Genomic DNA, 24,775 nt, shown 5'->3' on the forward strand with positions numbered 1-24,775 from the left:
CTGGAAATTGATCTCTCCCTTATTTTATTTTTTAAAAAACCCAAAGGTTTTTAAAATGGATGTTTTTAGTTTTAAATGAACTGTTTTCTGGGACAACTGGGGCCCTCTCCTTTCACTCCTCTACTTCCTAGAGAGGCTTACAGCCCATCATGGATATGTTGAAGGCTGCATTCCTATGCATCTTTATGTCTAACCCCAATGGAACTCAATGGAACATACTTCTGAATAAACATCGTAAAACAAATACTACGAAGTTACTTCCTAACAGGTGTGGATATGATTGCAACAGGCTTAATTTAGGTAATCCTTGCTTGCCTCTATAGATGCCTATTAATAAATTTAAGAAAAAAATATTAAAATACTAGGAACACATAATCCAGCCCTTATCATAGGGGGAATATTCATCATTTGTATCTTATACCTCCCAGGTCTGATGTCAGCAGTATTTGCATATATAAAGTTGGCATAAAGCTTCTTACAAAATGTACCTGAGCAGTTTAAGCAACTTACAAACACCCAGGAGCTGCTGCAGGACAAACTGTGCTGCTGCTAGCAAACCTCTTTCATCAGAGTACTAGACATAGTGGCTCCCTTTAGCAACAGGTGAAAAGTATCCCAGAAAATGGGAACTGACACATTTGAACTCTAGTGTGCAGGTTATTGCTTCCAGATAAAATTGTGTGTAGCCAAGGCAACACTAGGCCATACTCTGATGACCTGCAAAAAACTGTGGTGTGACCAACATGAAGTCATGAAAACCTGAAGGGGAAAGATTTGTCTAGGAATATTCTATACACTCTGGCAAGGAGTAAAAAGAGCCTGTGGTGCTAGGCAGAATGAAGTCACACATTCTGTATCAGATTAACTGCCAATGAAATTCATACTACTTGAGTGATATGCTAATCCCTTGAAAATGAAAAACATGCACACTGACCACACAGAATGATTTTCTGAATTTTATTATGTAGTAAAACAAATACATTTGGCTATTAATGATACATTACTAATTATAATAAAAAGCAAGGGACTGGATGTGTGGTAGAACATCAAGCACTATATGGCCTTATTTCAGTTTGAATGTTTCTCTGTCAACTGTAAATATTTCTTCTTTGCTATACAGCACATGGTTTTACGGACTGTCTAATCTGAACCCTCTAGCTTGCAAGATGTATAAGGGAAGTCATACTTAGGAACTGTAGGAAATGATATATCAGCATGTGGCTCCACTGGAATCACAAGGCTCCCACGTGAAACAGTTAAGTGTAAACAATGTTTAGAGAAATCAGGAGTTCCCAAATGAAACTGTAAGTTCCATATATAGGGAGGGTTATACAGATATATTGGGTTATATCCAACACTGCCATTCTGCCCATGCAACAGTTTTGTTTGTGCAATGGCATTTTCTCTCTCAGAGCACCCCCTGAACCTGCTTTTTTTGGGGGGGGGGTGAGTAGAGGAGAGGAAGAGGAAGTCCCATTGTGCAAGTGGGCCACTGCTTGTGCAGTGTTTGATACAACCCACTTTATCGTGATGCCATAGATAAGACAAGAACAGCAACAAATAGCAGGTTGTGGGCTAGCTATATACTATCTACCAGTGCTGACTGAGAAAGGTGCAGTAGTCTATCAACATGTTTCCTATCAAGTACGTATTTCCTCCCATGTTGTAGAACAGATCAAAGAACAGATTGTATGGATGAGCCTACAGTTGTTCACAATGAAATATTCATATACCATGAGTACAAGTTTATAACATATTGCAAACATATGTTCCTAAGTAAAGTACCCGTGCCTCAGTTCAGACATAACAGGAAACCACTTTGAGAACAAGTTAAAGAGTCTTAAGCTCACATGCTCCTTCCCACTCCTCCTCTTTCATGCAAGTCAAGGAGAAGATCAAAAGTTTCCACAATTGAATTAAAAGAACAATAGTTCCTCATGATGCCAGAATTTTTGAAACTGTGGTTTGTTTAAACTCTGAATAGTGAAAACTAGCAAAATTAGAACTGTGGTTCCTGATCTCATTTTATTAATCCAAGTTTGGACATCTCAAGAAACTGTTTAGCTTAGAATATAAAGGTCTTCTCTCCACAGGCATGAAAGTAGAGAAGGAAGGAGAGACTGCACAAACCTGTGGTTCATCTAGTGAAATCATGGTTTCCTGCTTGACATGAACCAAGCCTCTCTTTCCCCCAGCAGAGGGTCTCTTTGAGTAGGGGGTGAACTTTTCAGTGGTAAAGCAGCAAGAGCAAACGGCATTAAGAATCACCTCTCCCCTGTTGCCTACTTCAAATTTCAGCCTCCGTAACTGCATTATGCAAAAGAAGAGAACATTGCATAAAAGAAAAATGAAACTACATATACAGCCACATGCAGAGATAGAAAGCAGGCACTGTTGTGCTTGAAAATACATACCAGGCAACCTATCATCATATCATACACAATAACAGCAGGTAAATGAGCCACATGCTTCCAGGGCCTCTTCTGGTGCAAGTAGCATGGGGAAGGTCAAAAAGTAAAAGGTACGGGAGATTCTGGATCTAGGAATTTCACCAGGATGTGCTGCTGCAAGCAGTAGCGGCTCGCATTTGACATGGCTTTTGTGGGCACTGTGACCTCATAACTCAAAATGTTGGCAAGAGTTTCCAAAGTTGGTCTACAAATAAAAGTGAGTCAGTGGCAATCTGTGCTTCTCTTAACAATTCTCCAAGCCTAACTGACTGCAAACTGAGAGGACTGGCACATGCAGCAAGGAAGGAAAACTGAAGGGCTGGAATAGCTGTTGTCAACAGGCAAGAGTCAAGACACCTACATTTTAAGATACTTATTGGCTTCACAGCTATGAGTGCTTCACATAAAATCAACAGTTTTGAACTAGGCAATAAAACTAGGAAGGTAAGAGGCATAACAAGACAGCTGTTTATGAAGCAATCTGGTAACTGAATCAGAGTAACAAACAACTAGCAAAGTCTAAATTTCCCTTAACAAAAAACAAAACAAAAACAAAGGCAAATTAGTAGTTCAAGTACACAGAAGAGGAACGACTCCAACCAGAGTAATTAATCACTGTAGTATATGCTCAGGTAGGCCACTAGGTTCCGGTGCTTCCTAAAGTCTTTGTCCGTAAGCAGCTGAAACAAATACAAATATAAAATATATTCAGTGTTGTTCAAAAACTCAATAAGCACAATAAAGAAGCAAATGTTTTAGTGCAGATTTCTATCTATAGCTCCATGTCCAGAATACAAACTGTGTGAGACAAAGGAATTCCACAGAAAGAAATGTATGTTATTGTCTTCTGAAGGATCTTCCTTCCTGGGTCCTTCTCAAGCAGTCTGAGACTCCAACACGTTGTCTCTGCTCTACCCTCTTTATACCTCTGAGGGTTCTAGGAGACCAGGGGGTGGGGAGCTGGTCACAACAGGAGAGAGACCCCTTGGCTTCTTCAGCCTCATCTCTGCCTCTTGGCTCCCAGCCTCTGCAGCCTTCATTTCTGCCTCTGATTCTGGACTGCTGCCTGCCACAGCCTCTTCCTGCTCACTAAACCCTGTTACTTCATCAGCTTCTGGCACCTACTCCTCCCAGTCTGCTCCCTCTTCTCCATCTGACCACTCATTGTTGTCCCGCCACCAATCCCATGGTTCTGAGCCTTCACCCTTTGGGGGTTCTGTTGGGGGTTCCGCAGCTGGTGCCTCCCACCACTCTTCTGTACCCAACCAGTCCATGACAGATACAGCCCTGAAAAAAATGGCTCTCCCTTGCTGAAATCAAGTCTGTCTGAGATTCTAACATTCTTAATCCTAAAATAGTCACAATAATAATTTAGAAAACTGTAGCTGAATTTCATAGGGACACGGGTGGCGCTGTGGGTTAAACCACAGAGCCTAGGGCTTGCTGATCAGAAGGTTGGCGGTTCAAATCCCCGCGACGGGGTGAGCTCCCATTGCTCGGTCCCTGCTCCTGCCAGCATAGCAGTTCGAAAGCACGTCAAAGTGCAAGTAGATAAATAGGTACTGCTCCAGCGGGAAGGTAAACGGCGTTTCCATGCACTGTTCTGGTTCGCCAGAAGAGGCTTAGTCATGCTGGCCACATGACCCAGAAGCTGTACGCCTGCTCCCTCGGCCAATAAAGCGAGATGAGCACCGCAACCCCAGAGATGTCCGTGACTGGACCTAATAGTCAGGGGTCCCTTTACCTTTACCTTTTAGCTGAATTTCATACCTCACTTCTCAGTGTTCTTTTCACTGGCATTGGTATTAAAGACCAGTCTGGAGCCCCAAACCTCCCTGGCCAAGTGACATGCCTGTGTGGCATGCCGTATGGGTCATATGTTCCAGGTCTAGAGAGAAAGAGATAGAGAGAAAAGTCCTTGCATCATTTCTTCAATGAACTAATATGGTCCATTATGCTGTGCACTTTACATATTCCACATTAATCCACTGAGATAAATTTCTTCATATATTGTGTTTTATTCCGTCATGGTTATACTAGACTGGTATATTTAAGAGTTGTTGTTTTTTAAAGAAGACTGTAGCTACATCTTTTCCATTCAACAGTGATTTGGGTAAATTGCAAAAGCAACTAAGAATAGGCAAGAGATTAGGGGTCCCTGTAATTTTATATTTCAGGGTTGTTGTTTTTTAAATGAACTTTGGCTCTCAGTGCCCATAAAAACCATGTAGGAAATAATGTCTCATGAAAATAATGTAAAACAGAGTCCGTATTAGCTGCAGCTTTTGTACCAGGGCGGTCCAACTTTCCATACCAAGTGGCCTGCAAGAGTACTTTTACACAGAACCCAAGGGCCACACACTGAATTAAATTTCTATATTGTAAATTAAAGTGTTCACAATATATTTAATATTATTTAGTATACACAATTGATATATTTAATTAAATATATATAATTAAATACAAGATTTAAAGATTTAACTTATTTAATTACTAAACAAATTCAGTACACAAACAAGGGTATGCACTTTTGTTTAACAACGCATGATGCGGAAAATAAATAAATTTTAAAGGCTTTAAGATGGCTTTTCTTGACTGTTGCCAAGCACTGCATGCAGCTTGTGGGCTGTGGGCTGGACCACCCTGTTTTGGTTAGTAAACAAGTATAGTCCCATGTAGAGTGTATTACAGTCATCTAATATAGAGGGCATCAAAGCATGGATTATAATAGCCAGGTTATTCTGGTCCAGGACTGGCTGTAGCTGGTGAACCAGCTAGAGCTGGAAGTAGCCACACTTTGCCTCTGAAGCCACCTGGGCCTCAAGTGACAATGCTGGACCAAGGAGTACCCAAAGCTCTGATCTTGCTGTTTCGGGAGGATTGCAACCCTATCTAGAACAGGCCACCTCATCTCATTTCAGGGCAGGGAATCACCCACCGAGAGCACCTCCACCTTGTCAGGATTCTGCATTACATTATCAGTTTTTTTTTAAAAAGAATTTATTAGATTTTCCAATTAAAAAACCAATTAAAGCCAATACATTATAATACATGGTTAAACACTCCAAGCTCCCCCCTCTCCCACCGAGGGGAGCAATACGCACCAAACCCCCCTCTCACAGAGGTAGCAGAAGTCATTTTACATTTAACCACATACTTTCCAAAACACAGCACACTGACCCTCCTCCCGGGCCAGTCAATTAAATTCCAATCTTTATTCCTTTACAATGACTTCCTCAGTCCCCCCCTTACTGATTTCCAAATTATTACATAGTTGCAGCTTTATTTACCTTTAAACTCTAATTTAAAATCCATCTCATCATTTTACCTATTGAACATTTCTCTACCTCCGCCTCAAAATACTTATGTAATTTCTCATTATTTTAACCAAAATTTGTCATATTACTCATGCACCTCCCTCCCTTATGGTCCCAGAGTTTATCTTTCAAAACATTGTCCGTTATCGCAGTGTCCATATCCAATTGTCATAACCATAATGAAATACCATTTCGTTTTTAAATTCTGATATTTTACCCTATACCCTCCCTTTCAAAGAACCTGGCCCATAAGACATAAAAAAGAAAATCCTGTAACTGTCCAACTAATCGCAGGTCTGTAGACTGCATTACATTATCAGTTTGGGTGACTATAATCCTTGGCTTTCGTTAAGACCTTGCTGCTCTCATCATAACGGGAAGCTTTGTAATTCAAGAAATGAAAAATGGTACCCAGGATAAAAGTCTTTGTCCTGAAGCTTCTCAGAAAATCGTGGCACATCGCTGCAAAAAGAGACATGTGAAGGCTTGTGGCGCCTGTGGTGGTCTCTGATCCATATAGACTGGTATGCAGTAGGATCAGGAGTCACATGCTATAAATGGAGCATACAAAATTAAGTTACAAGACAAATCCTCTGTTAAAATATTGTTATAGAACTGGTGAGGGGGTTGTCCCGCTAAACACTAGAATTGAATAAATACTAGGATTTTTATTAACTTATGGTTACCAGATTTTTTTCAATGAATCTGGGGACACTTTTTTTTTTTTTTTGAAGCTGAGTAGCAACAGGGAAAGTCCAATGCTGTAAAGAAAAGTATTGCATAGGAACCTGGAATGTAAGAACCATGAACCTTGGTAAGCTGGATGTGGTAAAAAATGAGATGGCAAGAATAAACATTGACATCCTAGGCATCAGCGAACTAAAATGGACAGGAATGGGCGAATTCAGTTCGGATGACTATCATATCTACTACTGTGGGCAGGAATTCCGTAAAAGAAATGGAGTGGCCCTCATAGTCAACAAAAGAGTGGCGAAAGCTGTACTGGGATGCAATTTCAAAAATGATAGAATGATCTCGATACGAATCCAAGGCAGACCTTTTAACATCACAGTAATCCAAGTTTATGCACCAACTACCAGTGCTGAAGAAACTGAAATTGACCAATTCTATGAAGACCTACAACACCTTATAGAAATGACACCAAAGAAGGATGTTCTTCTCGTTATAGGGGATTGGAATGCTAAAGTAGGGAGTCAAGAGATAAAAGGAACTACTGGCAAGTTTGGCCTTGGAGTTCAAAATGAAGCAGGGCAAAGGCTAATAGAGTTCTGTCAAGAGAACAAGCTGGTCATCACAAACACTCTTTTCCAACAACACAAGAGACGACTCTACACATGGACATCACCAGATGGGCAACATCGAAATCAGATTGATTATATTCTCTGCAGCCAAAGATGGAGAAGCTCTATACACTCAGCAAAAACAAGACCTGGAGCTGACTGTGGCTCAGATCATCAGCTTCTTATAGCAAAATTCCAGCTTAAACTGAAGAAAGTAGGAAAAACCACTGGGCCACTAAGATACAATCTAAATCAAATTCCTTATGAATACACAGTTGAAGTGAAGAACAGGTTTAAGGATTTAGATTTGGTGGATAGAGTGCCTGAAGAACTGTGGATGGAGGCTCGTAACATTATACAGGAGACAGCAACGAAAACCATCCCAATGAAAAAGAAATGCAAGAAGGCAAAGTGGCTGTCCAATGAGGCCTTACAAATAGCGGGGGAGAGAAGACAAGCAAAATGCGAGGGAGATCGTGAAAGATACAGGAAATTGAATGCAGATTTCCAAAGAATAGCAAGGAGAGACAAGAGGGCCTTTCTAAATGAGCAATGCAAAGAAATAGAGGAAAATAACAGAATGGGAAAAACCAGAGATTTGTTCAAGAAAATTGGAGATATGAAAGGAACATTTCGTACAAAGATTACCACAATTAAGGACAAAAGTGGGAAGGACCTAACAGAAGCAGAAGACATCAAGAAGAGGTGGCAAGAATACACAGAGGAATTATACCAGAAAGATATGGAGGTCTCATACACCCCAGGTAATGTGGTTGCTGACCTTGAGCCAGACATCCTGGAGAGTGAAGTCAAATGGGCCTTAGAAAGCCTTGCTAACAACAAGGCCAGTGGAAGTGATGATATTCCAGCTGAACTATTTAAAATTTTAAAAGATGATGCTGTTAAAGTGCTACACTCAATATGCCAGCAAGTTTGGAAAACTCAGCAGTGGCCAGAGGATTGGAGAAGATCAGTCTACATCCCAATCCCAAAGAAGGGCAGTGCCAAAGAATGCTCCAACTACCGCACAATTGCACTCATTTCACACGCTAGCAAGGTTATGCTCAAAATTCTACAAGGCAGGCTGAAGCAGTATGTGGACCGAGAACTCCCAGAAGTGCAAGCTGGATTTCGAAGGGGCAGAGGAACCAGAGACCAAATTGCAAACATGCGCTGGATTATGGAGAAAGCTAGAGAGTTCCAGAAAAACATCTACTTCTGCTTCATTGACTACGCAAAAGCATTTGACTGTGTCGACCACAGCAAACTATGGCAAGTTCTTAAAGAAATGGGAGTGCCGGATCACCTCATTTGTCTCCTGAGAAATCTCTATGTGGGACAAGAAGCTACAGTTAGAACTGGATATGGAACAACTGATTGGTTCAAAATTGGGAAAGGAGTACGACAAGGCTGTATATTGTCTCCCTGCTTATTTAACTTATATGCAGAATTCATCATGCGAAAGGCTGGACTGGATGAATCCCCAACCGGAATTAAGATTGCCGGAAAAAATATCAACAACCTCAGATATGCTGATGATACTACCTTGATGGCAGAAAGTGAGGAGGAATTAAAGAACCTTTTAATGAGGGTGAAAGAGGAGAGCGCAAAATATGGTCTGAAGCTCAACATCAAAAAAACTAAGATCATGGCCACTGGTCCCATCACATCCTGGCAAATAGAAGGGGAAGAAATGGAGGCAGTGAGAGATTTCACTTTCTTGGGTTCCATGATCACTGCAGATGGTGACAGCAGTCACGAAATTAGAAGACGCCTGCTTCTTGGGAGAAAAGCAATGACAAACCTAGATAGCATCTTAAAAAGCAAAGACATCACTTTGCCGACAAAGGTCCGTATAGTTAAAGCTATGGTCTTCCCAGTAGTAATGTATGGAAGTGAGAGCTGGACCATAAAGAAGGCTGATCGCCGAAGAATTGATGCTTTTGAATTATGGTGCTGGAGGAGACTCTTGAGAGTCCCATGGACTGCAAGAAGATCAAACCTATCCATTCTCAAAGAAATCAGCCCTGAGTGCTCACTGGAAGGACAGATCCTGAAGTTGAGGCTCCAGTACTTTGGCCACCTCATGAGAAGAGAAGACTCCCTAGAAAAGACCCTGATGTTGGGAAAAATGGAGGGCACAAGGAGAAGGGGACGACAGAGGATGAGATGGCTGGACAGTGTTCTTGAAGCTACTAACATGAGTTTGGCCAAACTGCGAGAGGCAGTGAAGGATAGGCGTGCCTGGCGTGCTCTGGTCCATGGGGTCACGAAGAGTCGGACACGACTGAACGACTGAACAACAACAACAAAGCAACAGGGACTCAGTAGTGGGGATGGTGAGGCAAAAGACCCTGGGCCCAAGCACACATGCATATTGTATAAAGGTGCAAAGCCCTTATTTTGCACCCTGTGAAACATAAATGCACAGAATTTTTTTTTTTTTAAACTGGGCAAAGGTGTGCCACCCGCCTATGACTCCCGAGCCTTCCCCAGTCTTCTTCCCCCTTCCCCCTTTGTTTTGACAGATCAGAGGAGGCTTGGGAGTCACAGGCAGGCAGCCGTTGCCCAGGAGGGGCCAGCCTAGTAGTGCATTTGTCTCTGGCTGGCTTCAGGAGCTGCTCACTGCCGTGGCGCCTGCCATTTTTCCTGCGTCACGGCAGCGAGCAGCTCCTGGAGCCAGCCAGAGCCAACTGTGCTAACAGACTGGCTCCGGGCTGCTGAGGCTGCCACTGCAACGTTTCCTGGGGACAGATTTGCAAATCTGGGGGCATCCCGGGGATGGAATTTGTCTGGGGACAGATTTGCAAATCCAGGGGCTGTCCCCGGGAACCGGGGATGTCTGGTAACCCTAGATTAACTGGGATATGGATTAAGGTTCAGAACTGTGCCAGACAGGGAATTCAGGGAATTCCTGGGCTGGTTTATGCAAATCAGCCTGGCTGGCTATGGGGAAGAGCAGACCTGTTAGCATTATAAAAAAGGTGTTGATGGGCCATAGGAGGATCCTTTGGGCTGGGGAGTCAGATGTCAAAGGTTACCGGGGTAACTGTGTGTTTGAGAGGGCAGGAAAAGTGAGTTTGGAAGCAAGGATTCCTGGGAAGAAGACGGAGGAAGTGGGGCAGAGATCTTGGAGAGGGAGGTGAAAGGGTCTCCTGCACTGCTGTGGACCATGCTGTAATGCACACACTACAGATTCATTTTGACTTGACAATCCAGGAAGAAGATGGAGTTATATACTCGTTAAGTTCCACTCGGTTCATTGAGGTCTACAGCAGTGTTTTTCAACCTTTTTTGGGCAAAGGCACACTTGTTTCATGAAAAAAATCACGAGGCACACCACCATTAGAAAATGTTTAAAAAATTAACTCTGTGCCTATATTGACTATATATAAAGTAATTTTCCCACGGCACACCAGGCAACATCTCGCGGCACACTAGTGTGCCACGGAACAGTGGTTGAAAAACACTGGTCTACAGCATAGTCCTAACCAGGTCTATTCAGAATAAGTCCTAGTCCTATTGAACTCAATGGGTCATACTCAATAATGTGTGTCAAAGATTGCAGCTCTAATTTCCTTTGCTGGGCAAAGGGAAGTTCAGCAAGTATTGTAATTTAATGGCAAAACTAAATTTCTTACGTTGAAGCTGCCTTATCTTGAGTCAGTGAACTAGTCAGTGCACTGGTCCATAGTACTGTCTACTCTAACTGGCAATGGTTATCCAAGGTCTGAGCTAGAGTTCTTTTGCTCTCAGCCCTCATTCTGCATGCAAAGCATGTGTTCTGCCACCTTGAACCCTGTATGATGGAGAACAGAGAATGCCTCTTCTAAGAGGATACTTGCTGCAATATCTCTATTTATCACTTAAAGCAAATAATTACTGCTTTTTTCTTTAGAAAATGCTGTTTTCATCATATTTAATTAATTGCTCGATCAGCTACAACTCATACTATTTATCAATTAAGATTTCATTGGTGGCACAATACATGTAACAAATAATGATTGAAGTTTAAGAATTGGCAAAAGCAGAGCCTCGCAGCACCTAAAGAGCATGGCTCAGGGCATTATTTTTTTTTTAAAAAAAACCTGCTGACATCTCATTCCATAAACAGCTTACTTCAGGACAGACATGCTGAGGCCTGATTGAAGTCAATGGAATTATTCCAGGACTATTGTAGATGAAGTATAATAGACTATATTAAACACAGTACAGTAATGACTGAAAGCGGTCTTTACCTTGCTGAGTAGCCCAAAACGTGGGGTTGTTCTTGCTCCCATGGTGTAGCCTTTAGTACTCTCTGGTCTGCGAGCCAATTTGTATAGAAGGTTGTCCTTCTATTAATTTTTATTTAGAAAAAAAGCACTTTGGTTATTACAATGCTACACATTTTATATACTTCACTATTTGTTATATTCATACACCACCCTTCTTCCAAGGAGCAGTGTACATAGTTCCTGATACATTTCATCTTTAAAATCCTGCGAGATAGGGGCATAGGCACCAACTTGAACAAAATATTGGGGGACAATGCAAAGGGTAGCCCATTTTTAGAAGCAGTTCCACTGAGAGTATAGGTACCAAAACCAAATTTCCTTTATTTACTTCAAAGTGAAGATACATAAAGAGAAAATACAGCTAAATCAAAGACAGTATAGTTTACCTCTGCATAGTTATAAGTTCCAGGTCCACGATCAGGATCACCTTTAATAGGAACATTCTCATTGCCTAACCGATCTGGAGGGTAGAAAACGGGGAATATTCTTCTCTCCTGACATGATCCAAATGAATTTCGTTGCTGTGCAGCTGCAAAAACCAGGAATAGTTATGAGTGCCATTTAGAAAGAATGCCACCCGACTTGCAGCATGTACTGCTAGTAACAACAAATGATGGGATACAAAAATAAACAAAGGTATGGCGTGTTTTTCTGCCAATTGTACTGTCTTGTGAGGGGGAGCAGAAGCTACAGTGTCCTCCTAGCAGCGATACTGCCACCATTAGGAAGGGGATGTGGCAGCAAGACTGGGGAAGCCCCAGGGTAGTGGTAGTGACCCTGCAGATGCACACTTCCCATTGTTCTGAATTCAGGCTGGGAGCTAACTGCAGTCAAAGCACATTGGAATAATGGCAGACATTAAACTTCAAATGAACAATGAAATTCCATTATCATACACAGTGGTGGAAACGTTTTAACAATTAGTAATCAATAAGAATTACCGTAAAATGGGATGTTTTATACGCAGGGAGTGTGAACGGAAATAAACAGAATTGACAAGTGAACAGAAATGACTTCTTCAGCTCCAGGACTGAGAATTTTGTGTGTGTGATCTCCTTTCATTGTTAAATGTTAAAACATACAAGCAAAATCCACGCTGACCTTGGGGTCCTACTGAATTCGACTGGACTCACTCCCAGTAAAGTGTGTAAAGGAGGTGGATAGCTCAGCTGGTTAGGGTATGGTGCTGATAATGCCAAGGTTGCAGGTTTGATCCCTGTATAGGACAACTGCATATTCCTGCAATGCAGGGGGCTGGACTAGATGATTCTCAGGGTCCCTTTCAACTCTACAATTCTACGATTCTATGATTGCTACCCTACATTGCATAGAGTTAAACATGAAAAATTTGCTGTGGCTCCACTCATGGCAAAGACTGTTCTGCATGGTCTGCTAGCATGCCCCGGAACCCTTTGCAATGTGCAGCTGATTCCTGGGCAGACAATTGCAAGTTTTACAGGCTAAAAAAAACCTATTGGTTTACCGCTGCCCTTGGCATGCACTTCTCATTTGGGGACTCTAAATGGCCATATGCTTAGGTTGTGTACACACTCGAAAGCACGTTCTGTAGAATTCAAATAATTCTGTGTAACCCCACACAGAGTTACATTTCCCAACAACGCTAAACTCACTACAGTGCCCGGAATTCTTTGAGGGAAATTATGTGCTTTCAATGTATGTGGTGTGTAACTACGGCGAAAGAAAGGGGTGGGCTAAACTGTCTCAGGGAAAGATCCCGTTTCAGGTCAGCAAAGGCGGACGCCCATTCCCCGGACGGGGGAGAAGGGAGACGCGAGATCGCCTGGCGCACCTGGGCGACCTGCTCGCCTCACACTCGTTCTGGCCAATCCGTGCCCGTCTCACCTGAGAGCTCCCACGTCAGCTGGCGTTGTCCCATGATCAAGCTGAGGGCGCTCCTCTTGTGTGCCGAGCCGTCCTGTTGCCATGGAAATACACCGAGGTGGAATCTATTCGCAATGCCCGGAAGACCTGAGCGGTAGTACGTCATTTCGTCCGAGCTATTGGCCAAAGCCGCTGCAGGGAGAGAGGACCAGGAAAAGCACACACGTGTGTTTTACCCGCCGGGCGCTGGGGAGGTTCAATCACGTGTTCGAAATATATATTTCTAAGTGTAACTAGTGCTTATTTTATTGTAGCCATCCTAGTTCTTCTCCCATTTGCGTGCGTTTTTAATTCCTAAATTGGCCCATTTGGCTCAAGTCTTCTTCTTCTGACTGAGAGCAGAGCGAGAAAGAGAGTATACACACGTGTCGCTCTTAACAATGGTGTTGATGATGAGGGAGGATGTATCTCATCTTTTAGGTAGGAGGCTCCGTTCTCGGACCTGCATTCAGTTACAGGGCTTAGCCCTGGATCATGGGAAGTAGTGCTCAAAAGTAGAAGGAGCTTGGACTACAACTCCTATCACCCCTGAGCTAAGCAGTTTGGGAATGATGAGAGTTGTAGTCCTACAATAGCGAGTGACCCAAGGTTGTAGAGATGTGCAGCCAGAACGAACCTGTTCTCCTTGGTCAAAACAAATCGGTGATGGAGGGGCCAGTACCACCTTATGCACCATAGAGGAAAGGTAGCCAATAAAAAACACACCTATCAGCTAATAGGTTTTCCACACCTATCAGCTGATCACCCATTCCCACCACCCTTCTGAGTAATACCCCTCCCCACTCCCTCACTATATTTAAGGATCTGGTGATTTCTGTTTCAGTGTATCTGAAGAAGTGTGCATGCACACGAAAGCTCATACCAAGAACAAACTCAGTTGGTCTCTAAGGTGCTACTGGAAAGAATTTTCTATTTTGTTTCTATAAAAAACAAGTTATGCTGCTTGTTGAACTAGAGCTTAATCAAGTCAGTTTTTTTCTCTCTTCTAATTTCTGAATGATTTATGGATTGGCTCAAGTGCTTGCATTAGTCAAATTGCTTTGATTTAAATTTAATTAATAAAAAATTACCTCTTCTCCCAGGCCTTTGACTAATCAAACAATCTATGGGCTTTAAAATTGTGTGTGCACAGGATGGGTATTCATTTCGTTTGCTTCTATGGTATGTATTTTTGTATTTTGATATTGTAAACCAACTTTTGATCCTTAGGTGAAGGGTGCTGTAGAAATTTAAGAAATAAATAAATACATTTAAACTGGGATACCACTTCAAGAGCAGCAGATTGGTGCTAAGTGCTATGCAGCTGGAGAACGCTTCCTTCCATTGCTAAGATGCTGTAGGGAAAGAAGTCAGCAATGCTACTTTATTTATATTAAAAATGGCGAGAGGGGCTTATTTATTTGCTTACCATCATTAGTGTGCCTGGTATTTTGCAGAGTGCAAAAGGACAGATCCTTGCCCTGTGTCACAGTCTTGACAGAAGGGAAGGAAGTGGAGGCAGGGCTAAAGAGGGTAAGAATATGTACTTAGGCTTGGTTGTTGTATGTAGAGCATGGGGACTAAGGTCTTTTCAGACCAATGCCATGACCAGTACTGTGTGGCATGTGTGCCTTTTTTAGTCACTCTTGATCATTAAGAGCTATTTGTTTTTAAGACTTAATGGGTTCTGCCGCCTCACACATTTTTTGCTATTGCTTTGTTCCCTTGCCTGCACCTCCTTTTTGATGGTGCTTAAGCTGTGGCTGGTGCTGTGGGTTAAACCACAGAGCCTAGGGCTTGCCGATCAGAAGGTCAGCGGTTCAAATCCCCGTGATGGCGTGAGCTCCCGTTGCTTGGTCCCTGCTCCTGCCAACCTAGCAGTTCGAAAGCACGTCAAAGTGCAAGTAGATAAATAGGTACCACTCCGGCAGGAAGGTAAACGACATTTCCGTGCACTGCTCTGGTTCGCCAGAAGCTGCTTAGTCATGCTGGCCACATGACCTGGAAGCTGTATGCAGACTCCCTCGGCCAGTAAAGCGAGATGAGCGCCGCAACCCCAGAGTCGTCCGCAACTGGACCTCATGGTCAGGGGTCCCTTTACCTTTACCTTTATGCACCATAGTGACCTCTACAGCCCTTGGTGACTGAAATTTATGGAGTCAGGCATTAAAAAAAACCTATAGGTAAGGTAAAAATGGTAAAGGACCCCTGGACGGTTAAGTCCAGTCAAAGGTGACTATGGGGTTGGGGTGCTCATCTCGCTTTCAGGCCAGGGGAGCCAGTGTCTGTCCACAGACAGCTTTCCAGGATGGACTTTTATAAGTAGTCTTGTTGTTGTTGTTCATTCACGCCAGGCACCCCTATCTTTCACTGCCTCCTGCAGTTTGGCCAAACTCATGCCAGTTGCTTCAAGAACACTGTCCAACCATCTCATCCTCTGTCATCCCCTTCTTCTTGTGCCCTCCATCTTTCCCAACATCAGGGTCTTGCCACAAAACTACCAGCTGACTCTCCCTTCTCCTACTATTTCTAGTCATTTGCCAATCCCTGACTCATCTTTGCACCACTCTCTTGCAGATCCTTTGTTCGGGACTGCTTAACTTTTATGTACAGCACCTAGGACACTGTTGGCGCTTGATGAATGTTACATTGAGATAGGTGGGCCTGAGCATGAACTCTGAAATATTAAGTGGTATGAACTCACACAGATAATAAATTCTATATAGATTATGCTAACTAACAGCATGTACCCAGCAAAAACTCCCCACAAAAACTGGCTTACCTTGCCATATATTTGAACTTGACTTTGGGGGCATGGTAGAGCATAAAACTAATAGGGACAGATAAGAGTAGCTGATCTCTTTCCCCCTCTCAAATAACAGAACTGTGGTTCTATTCAGGGACAGCCAAGCCTGACATCATACATACTTTAGAACTGTAACCCTGGAATTGCTTAGGTATAATTATGACACAACAGTCTACATCATCTTTATAAAACAGTGGAGGGGTAGTGTTATCGGGGCACAACTTCTCTATGGAAGAAGCTGTTTCTGTGATAGTCATGAGACATATTTGGCATGATGTGGAGTCTCTGTTTTGTAGAGCATTGACCTTCACCTGTGGGTTGGACCCAATATAGCATCCCAAAGTATTTTAATGTGGGACATACTGTATCAGCAGTGCTACCACCAGACAAATATATGGCATTAAATAAATGAACCCGCAAATGCATGTCTGGAAAAGTAGAAGACTACAGTTCTAGAGTATGAGTTACGGCACAGTATTTCTTACTTGAGTTTGAGGGGCCTTACCAGTTGAATCAATCCTATACTCAGCTGAGTAGGGGGTTGCAGCTATACATGGTTGCCAAAACATTTCCTCCATTGCTGTACCCTTTTGGGGAACAACCACATTTCGAGTTTCCATCATTCCTGGAGAATCAGGTTTCCACTTTGGATGCCCTGTGGCATCCAAGATGACTCAACTTTCAGACCTTTGCTCTTGGATCATGATGGTAAGTGTAAAGGACGATGAGTATATACAAGCAGAATTGCTGCAGAATGTTTTTCCACAACTTATTTCTGTGCTGGCCATGATGTTGCCACTATTCACAAAGGCACCAGACTGGGCAAATGACAGGCTATATTAATTATATTTAAGTGTCTTTTTCATCAAACACAAAATTAAGTGTTTGTTAATAATGAAATCTAAAGAAATAACTAGGTAAAACCAAAACATTATAATGAAGGAGATGAACACACTAGGGTTTAACTTGCACGCTTTTATTTCTTAATTTTCTGCCATGAGTTTAAACTGAAAAACCTAGGTAAGAGCTGGATAATCTGGTTTTATGCCCAGTTGCAGCATTCACAGCTTGTATCGAAGACCAAGCCAGCCTGACAATTCTGCTCATAGGTGTTTCCGTTCAGACAGTGCCAGAAAGCATTTCTGTTGTTGGCCACGGGGTACAGACCATTGGCTTTGCCAGCACAGAAACCGCTGCCACCACTGCTGCCACTGCCAGAGCTTCCACTGCCAGAGCTTCCACTGCCACTGCCTCCACCGCTAGGAGCAGCTGTGATTGGAGGATTGGGTTGGGCAGGAGCGGTACAGCCTAAAATAGGAAAAAAAACCCACCACACACTTAGATGTACAGGATCAGTATTGCACTCATTCTTCCTTTGTCCCCAATTACTTAGTCATTATTTAATTTAATTATAGCCAGAACCTTGTGAAATGGTAAAAGCTGGGTGGAATAAAAATGCCTTTACTAAAAGTTCTAAAAACAATGGGTAGGATGACTACTAAACTTGACTTCTGTGCTAGGCTATAGTTTCCAATATCAGTTTCACAAAAGCAGAAGGTATTGTTGTTTGTCATTGCTCTAGTCTTTTCTCTCTTGCTGCCTTGTTTGCTTGAAACTGCATGATGGCACCTCTCCCGTCTCCCTCCAAAACCTTCTTCAAAACTCAACTTTTTTAAACATACAATTTTTATTAGTTTTTCCTTTTGTAACACAACAAATCCAACCTTACAATAGCAAACAAATATACTTTTTGCTCTGCCAAGCTTGTGACTTACCTCAGTCCCTTCAGTTGGTTTTTTTTTCTTTTCAAATCTTTGTATTATCAATTATAATAATTATAAATTATCAATTTCTGACCTTAATATCCTTGTAGTCAACTCTGTCTCTTTGGTCTGAAAATTTCTGAAATTTATTGTTGCTTGATTTATTTCAGCCCCGCTAGTGTCTTCACATTTTTACAATATTTGTTCATATACCAAATAAATTAACTCTTTGAAATTTTTGGTCGCCTTGGTTCAAAGATTCTACTGGTCAGCTTGGCTAATTCCACATGGTCCATCATCTTCGTCTGTCACTCCTCAATCATTGTTAACTCCTGCAATTTCCACCTCTGGGCTATGCTGCGGTCATGGTGTGCATAAAAAGTCTTTGGTCTACCTTTACAATTTCCTCTCCCATCAAACACAACAAAAATGCTTCTGGTTTTTTTTTTTTTTGGGGGGGGGAACTCACCTTTTTGTGAAGCCTTTGGCTGAACCCCTTAGTTCCCTTGTTCTGCTGAACTAGGGGATCTGCCAGTTTCTGTTCTCTTAGTTTCTCATTTTTCTAATCTTAATCCAGAATGTATCCTACAATGTGCATGATGCTGCTTTTTCCATGCTTGAACCATTTGTATGTGTTTTTACGAAAGTGGTTGTTTTTTTTTTTAGCATTACTGAGACATGACTGTATTGCCATTTACAATATGCAAATGTTAATATGAGAAAGCGTCTTGTTGCTGGTACTTACTGGTGCTTTGAAGACCAAGGGCATTCTTCAGGGCAGTGATCAAGGGGAATTTGCCTTGGTTGCAGAAAGTTCCAGTGAAGTCATCCAAGTCAATGGCCCAAACCATGGCACCTCCAAAGTTGTTCTTCATCAGCCATTCAGCCTTTGAAGAAACAAACAAACAAACAAAAAAATCAGTCCTGGACCTACCAGGAAATTCTAATGCACCAGAATGAATGTATGCTTTTGTGAGATTGGTACCATACCTTGATCTGGAAGCTCTTGATGTTGTCATAGCCCACCCATTCATTGCCTTTGTAAGCATAAGGGACATCTTGAGGACCATCCCAAGCTTGAGTAGCTCCATTCTTCAGGAAGGTGCAGATCTGGAAGGGAGCAGACACACAATATTACCAGCTTACATGCTTGAAGAATAGCTTCCCAGAGGGCTTGGGGAGGGAAGGCTTTGTGCTAACAAACGAGGTGGAAATCCAGTCCCTTAATGTTTATAGTGGAGCTATTTTGCAATAGGCAGCCCCTAATTGCAGCTTTCAAAGCAACATCAAAGGCAGCCCCACTTACAACACATTACAGTAAAAATCCAGTCTTGAGTTTTTCAGCCCATGGGTTACTGTGACCAAGAATAGCTGTGGCTGACATACTAGATGAAGCTGGCCTAAGACGTTTCTTGCCATGGAGGCAATTGTAATAGATCTAGGAGCACCTTATGTTACATACCGGTACCTGTTCCTTCATACTGAGTACAATGATCTCCAAAACAGACACTTGCTTAATCCTCATCTCATTCCCTATCTTGTTGAGAGAACAAAATCTGCCCCTAATTTCTCATGGACATAACTTTGTGGCACATACCTCATAGTAAGCCCAGAAGCCAGCTTGTCTTGTGTATGGTCCAGCAGGTCCAGCCCCAGATGTTGGAGCACCAACAGCTGTGTTGGATGGGTTGCTGAGGATGAAGGTGTGTCCATAAGTTGGGAATCCAACAATGAGCTTCTCAGCTGGGGCACCATTGTTCTTCCAATAGTTCATGGCATATTCCTATAAGGAAAATACAGTGCTAAAATGTCTCCAAGGACATAGTTGGAAGTTTCTTGAGCGAAGTTCCTTATTTAAAGCCGATCTCTTTGTTTCTAGTTCTCCCACCCTCTAATCAGAACATTTTGGGTCAGCTTTATTTCTTTTGTTGAGGAAATCTGATTTAGCTATTAGTGACAAAGCTTCTGAAATATACTTACAACGTTGAAGTAGATGTTGCCACCAGTGTCTGCAGGACCTCTGTACAGAGGGCTGTTCTCTCCAGTGTATCCCTCCCAGGAGCCATGGAAGTCATAGGTCATCACATGGAAATAGTCCAGATACCTGTTGGGGAGGTAAGTACATAGGTATTCAGAGATGGGTTCATTTGTGGCCAATTTGCTATCTTACCAGGTTGCTGCCCACCTGGAGGGAAAGGTGGGCATGGGGGGTACCGGAGGGATCCTTGCACCACTGCGCCAGATAGGTTTAAGACAGCCCTGAGAGCAGACCTATCTAGCTACCCTTTTGCTTTACTGAGGCAGAAAAGGGTGATATCTCGTAATCCATTGCTCACTCAGTATGCACATGCCAGGCACCTCTAAGCAGTAGCCCAAGTACATCTGCAGTGCAGTATACTTACTGGCCTAGCTGAGGAATTTGATAGCCTGACTCAATGTTGGAAAGTCCACCAGCCACAGCAGCAGTGACCATGAGCCTGGGCTTGTTGGATTGTTGGGCTTCCTGCTCAAAGGCTTCCCGCATTTCCTATGAAAGAGAAGAAGAGCTGTAGCAATTACTTCTGCATCATGCTGTATATTATCCTCCCACTCTAAGGAGGAAACCCCTGTTCCATATGATAAGCACAGACATTGAGAGAGTCAGTAGCAAAGTGGCAGCTGGAACATCTGAGGGGCTGAAGGTAGGTAGTCACTAGGACACAGTGGGGCAGTACTCTTATTTTTCCTGCAACATAAAATAGGAAGCTAGAGTGCAGCAGTCCTGTGTCCCATGCAGTCATATTCATAACATTCGATTTATTCAGAGATTCCCTGGAGTCTTTTCTTCACATCTTCCTTGGGATAAATAGAACTCAAAAATCACAGGGACATCTATGTATTGATGCTGGCCCTTAGATATGTAAAATTTCCAGGTGTCCAGCTTTCTTCCTAGGTGACTTAAGTATCTCATGCGTGTGTATGGGGATTGCTTAATTGTCCAATATCTTTTGCAAGGGAGGGGGATAGAGAGAAAATCAAAGTATGTTGATTCAGCTTATAGTGACCTCCTGGCTCTGCCTCCCATTATCTGCACTACCCACAGCACCATCTCTAGCTTACCTTAACCAGAACAGTAAAAAGGGCCTTATCCTGAGCAGTGCTGCCTCGAGAGCCAGGGTACTCCCAGTCAAAGTCCAACCCATCAAATTCATACTGGCGCAGGAATTTGATGACTGAGTTGATGAAAGTCTGACGAGTTGCGGAAGTGGCAACCATTGCATTGAATCTAGGCAAGAACCGAAGAAGTGGAGGATTAGCAGAAATAACTACAACCAGCACTCACTCCAATCAGCAAGAAAAGACTTGATTAAAAAGTTTCAATGGACTACTCAGTCCAACCCCAAATCTCAAGACACAGCAACCCATCTACCCCAAAGCAGCTGTCACAATTGTGAAAATGATGGTCCAAATTTATACACCAGGGATCCCATAGTCAGGTACCAAAAATCAAATAATTGTAAATGGTTCAAATAAGTGAGCCAAATCCAATCTGCAGGGGAGATAAAAAAATATCTCCCTTATCATCAGTTGACTTGCAAGCCAATTCCTTTCAGATCTCAAATTAAGGTTATGATAATTCAGACTTTGAGTCCCTGAGTCAAACCCCATCACTGAATTGGCCCAAGAAAAATGTTATGGTGCTTACGGAGCTGTTCCAAAGTTCCAGCCTCCAATAGCCAGGAGAGTCTTGAGTTGTCCATTCCTTGAATAAAGGATTAAGAGAGATTAAGTTCAGTTCTGTACTTTTTTTTATTCAGCATCCTCTGATGATTACTTTTCCTCAGGCAGAAGGGACACTATTGTGCTATAAAATATTGACTGTGACGCATCTCATATAAGGCTATATGACCATTTTTGTTTGTTTGTTTGTTTGTTTGTTTTGCTCCTCTTTCCTGGAGCAGTGAGAAATCATTCCGATTTCAAGGAAGCTGATTATTTAGATCCATTTCAGTCTAGTTTCCCCTGAAATAGCCTTGGCCACTCTGTTTGATTATATTAGGAGACAGACAAGGAGAATTTCAACCCTATTGATTCTATGTGGCATTTGATATCATTGACTCCCAGATCAGTTCTGTTGATGTGTTGTCTAGTTCACAGGGTTCTACTCTGTCTCCCATGCTTTTTAGCATCTATATGGGATTTGGAGGGCAGTGTTATCGGCATGTTAACATAAACATAACAAAGAATGAATCCTAATAAGATAGAGGTACTGGTGGTGGGTGGTTTCTGGGTCTGGGAATTGTGTAGATGGCCTGTTCTGAATGAAGTTCCACTTCCCGAAGGAACAGGTCCATAGCTTGGGGGTACTCCTAGAGCCATCATTTTGACTAGAGGCTCAGGTGGTCTCAGTGGCTAGAAGGACGTATTCCCAGCTATGGTTGGTCTGCCAGATACAGCATTTCCTAGACCAGGATAGCTACCTGACTACAATAGTACATGTTGTGCTAACCTCACATTTAGAATATTGCAATGTACTCCATGCAGGACTGCTCTATGTGGGTGTTATTAAATATAAGGCATTTGCTACCAATCATGCAGGTGTTTTCAGAGAGGCACTCTGCAGAAAATGATCTGCAGGCAATTTAAGAAAATAAACTAGAACCAATTTGTCATCAGGCAACTTACTGGTTTTTCAGCCCGTTGAAAGATTGGTAAAGGGTCACATCATTCCACTCAATGGTGGCGATCTCATTGTTCTTCATGCCAGCAAATGCATAGATCAGCTGGGTACACAGGCATGGGTCAATGTTGTCAGGTTTGAATTTTCCAAGGCCAGGTCTGTACTGGGCCCAGTTGGTAAAGTAGCATGTCAGCTGGTAGGCAGAGCCTATGGTTAAGAGAAAAGTTTTGATGGTAGTAGGATTTGTTCCACAATGAACCCGGAGTGGCTGGGGAAACCCAGCCAGATGGGCGGGATATAAATAATAAAATTATTCTTGCTGTTGTTGTTGTTAGCCAGGATTTGGGACAGAGTCTTGGGCCTCATTCAGAAGAATAAGCAAGAACTCCTCACCCCAAAAACCCCAACAGGGTGTTTTGAAATAAATGAAGGAATGCACATTACCATGTAAAGGGAGAGGGCATGAATTCAACTCAGAAATTATCTCGTTATCTTAATGCTATTCCTTAGGAACAGGCAGATCCATTTTTTAAACATTTTATTTATTTGGTATATTTTTGTTTAGCTCCCAAAATAAGCTCCTGAACGTGGCACTAGTAGCATAGGAGATGCTCAACACAGCTCAATTGCTTTCCCTCTACCTGTTTATTACTCACCCAGCTGAGCATTCAGCAAAAGCGCCAGACCTACGAAGGAAATAAAGAGTAAAGAAATAAGCCATTGAGATAGGTGTGTGTGTGTGTGTGTGTGTGTGTGTGTGTGTGTGTGTGTGTGTAAGAGAGCCCAGTCATATGGACTTAAGAAAAAAAGGCATTCAAATAAATGATGAAGCCAAGAATGTTTTACATTAAATAATAATGGTTCTGAGATTTTTTCCCCCAAGGAAAAACAAGCAATTTCCCCTAATGTGCCGTTTTGGATGTTAGTTTCACTAATATATGTGGTTTTATGCACATTTCCCCTTAATATATGCATTTTTGTTTGGTTGGCAAACTGCATCACAAAATTTGGAGAAGAGTGCATTTCGAAGCCTAGCTGTGTTTAAGTTTGTATATTGGTTTGAGAAATGCAGACTAGGTAGCCAATAAATTGCAAACAAAATCGAATTCCCCCTCCATCCCTACTCACAAGTAGGTCTCATTATGTACAATGCAGCTTGCTCCCAACTAACTGTTGACAGGATTGCAGCCTCAGTCACATTTCAGACTGGCCCATTCATTACGGTGTTTAAGAATAAAACTCAATAACACAATGTATAGACATAAAGTGGTCATTATAGACTTACCGGTAAGGAGAATCAACTTGGCCATGGTTGATCTGTGTAACACTTTTCCATAGTTCTCAGTTGCCTTTTATAGGCGACATCCTTATTTAATCACATGGCTCCTTATCAGAAAAGATAACCAAATCAGCTTTTTGACAAAGCTAATTGGTGGTTAATGGATTAATAAATAGATATTTCCATCTCACCTCTGCAGTTTGCCGTTCTTTTCCTACAGCGTATTATGTAAACCTGCTGCCATTATGGAAATGACATAGCTACAATAATAGCCTCATATAGATAAAAGCCTGTTTGGGAGTGTGTTTGCTCTAATCTGTATGGAGTTGATAGTGGTTATTAATGCTTCTAATTGTTGCAACAGTGTTTGGATTGCTGTGTAAACATCATTTCAAGGAATATGACTGTGGAATGTTAGTGGAGAGAATGACGATAGATAAAATTATTTCAAAGTGAACTGTAAGGCAAGGAGACTATCTGGCTTGCTGGCACTGCCAGCTTTTGTGGAGTCACAGTTTTGATGCCCTTGCTCTATTCAGCCACAGATTTTCTTGTGGTCAGTTGGCCTTTGCCTCTACAAAGACTCAGAGCTTGGTTCCTCTGCTCTTAAGGGATGCAAACCTCTAACAATGACTGGCCGAACTCTTTAAGGGAAAAGTTAATAGTGAAAGGGCATTTACAATTAGTGGATGGATTTCAAACACTTGTCTTTATTATAATCAGTCTGGGGCCCTGTTGTAATAAAATATTTCGATTTATGTTCACTCATACTGAAATCCTAAATTTGGGTGGGATCCAGAGGTCTTCATCATACTTAAGTCCAATTTATCTCAGTGGGACTAAAGTTAGCAATTAATAGCAATCAGTTTAAAGATACAAACTGGTATGATGGTATTTGGAAAGTTAGAAAACCAATCTAGGCCATCTGCATAGAAATCTTTACTTTTATTTCTTGCATGTACCGGGTATGCTACTGGAAATTATTCCAAAGTTGATTTTGGTTTATGTGAATCTTTAAGTGTTATTTCCGTGTATTATCAT

At 42.2% G+C, this 24,775-nt stretch overlaps 2 protein-coding genes across 2 annotated transcripts; both read right to left on the reverse strand.

Annotated features, from left to right (window-relative positions):
- Window positions 1-945: 945 nt before the first annotated feature.
- On the reverse strand, window positions 946-13,375 carry PIFO (primary cilia formation). Its single transcript, XM_033152712.1, has 6 exons — window positions 13,209-13,375; window positions 11,732-11,874; window positions 11,307-11,405; window positions 6,179-6,318; window positions 4,221-4,338; window positions 946-3,130 (listed from the first exon to the last, which is right to left on the reverse strand). Exons 1-6 carry the CDS (start codon window positions 13,351-13,353, stop codon window positions 3,059-3,061), a joined length of 717 nt encoding a protein of 238 aa, XP_033008603.1. The 5' UTR covers window positions 13,354-13,375; the 3' UTR covers window positions 946-3,058.
- Window positions 13,376-16,992: 3,617 nt separating this feature from the next.
- On the reverse strand, window positions 16,993-23,809 carry LOC117048647 (acidic mammalian chitinase). The gene is made up of 11 exons (XM_033152715.1): window positions 23,741-23,809; window positions 23,112-23,141; window positions 22,461-22,662; window positions 21,481-21,537; window positions 20,895-21,060; window positions 20,198-20,322; window positions 19,776-19,899; window positions 19,393-19,578; window positions 18,786-18,905; window positions 18,541-18,682; window positions 16,993-17,340 (listed from the first exon to the last, which is right to left on the reverse strand). The coding sequence occupies exons 1-11, from the start codon at window positions 23,763-23,765 to the stop codon at window positions 17,075-17,077; spliced, it is 1,443 nt and encodes a 480-aa protein (XP_033008606.1). The 5' UTR covers window positions 23,766-23,809; the 3' UTR covers window positions 16,993-17,074.
- Window positions 23,810-24,775: the final 966 nt, after the last annotated feature.

Source organism: Lacerta agilis, chromosome 6 (genome assembly GCF_009819535.1).
Source record: "Lacerta agilis isolate rLacAgi1 chromosome 6, rLacAgi1.pri, whole genome shotgun sequence".
In the NCBI taxonomy this organism is placed as follows: domain Eukaryota; kingdom Metazoa; phylum Chordata; class Lepidosauria; order Squamata; family Lacertidae; genus Lacerta; species Lacerta agilis.

What these genes read in the sequence shown, in the direction of transcription:
- LOC117048647 (XM_033152715.1), bottom strand. Translation starts at nt 23,765, where the DNA reads ATGGCCAAGTTGATTCTCCTTACCG. An exon ending in TTTGCTGAATGCTCAGCTGG is followed by an intron (nt 22,663 to 23,111) that starts GTGAGTAATAAA and finishes TCTTAACCATAG; the next exon opens with GCTCTGCCTACCAGCTGACA. An exon ending in TGGAACTTTGGAACAGCTCC is followed by an intron (nt 21,061 to 21,480) that starts GTAAGCACCATA and finishes GTTCTTGCCTAG; the next exon opens with ATTCAATGCAATGGTTGCCA.
- PIFO (XM_033152712.1), bottom strand. Translation starts at nt 13,353, where the DNA reads ATGACGTACTACCGCTCAGGTCTTCCGGGCATTGCGAATAGATTCCAC. An exon ending in GTTTTGGGCTACTCAGCAAG is followed by an intron (nt 6,319 to 11,306) that starts GTAAAGACCGCT and finishes CTCCATTTATAG; the next exon opens with CATGTGACTCCTGATCCTAC. An exon ending in AAAGAACACTGAGAAGTGAG is followed by an intron (nt 3,131 to 4,220) that starts GTATGAAATTCA and finishes TATTTGTTTCAG; the next exon opens with CTGCTTACGGACAAAGACTT.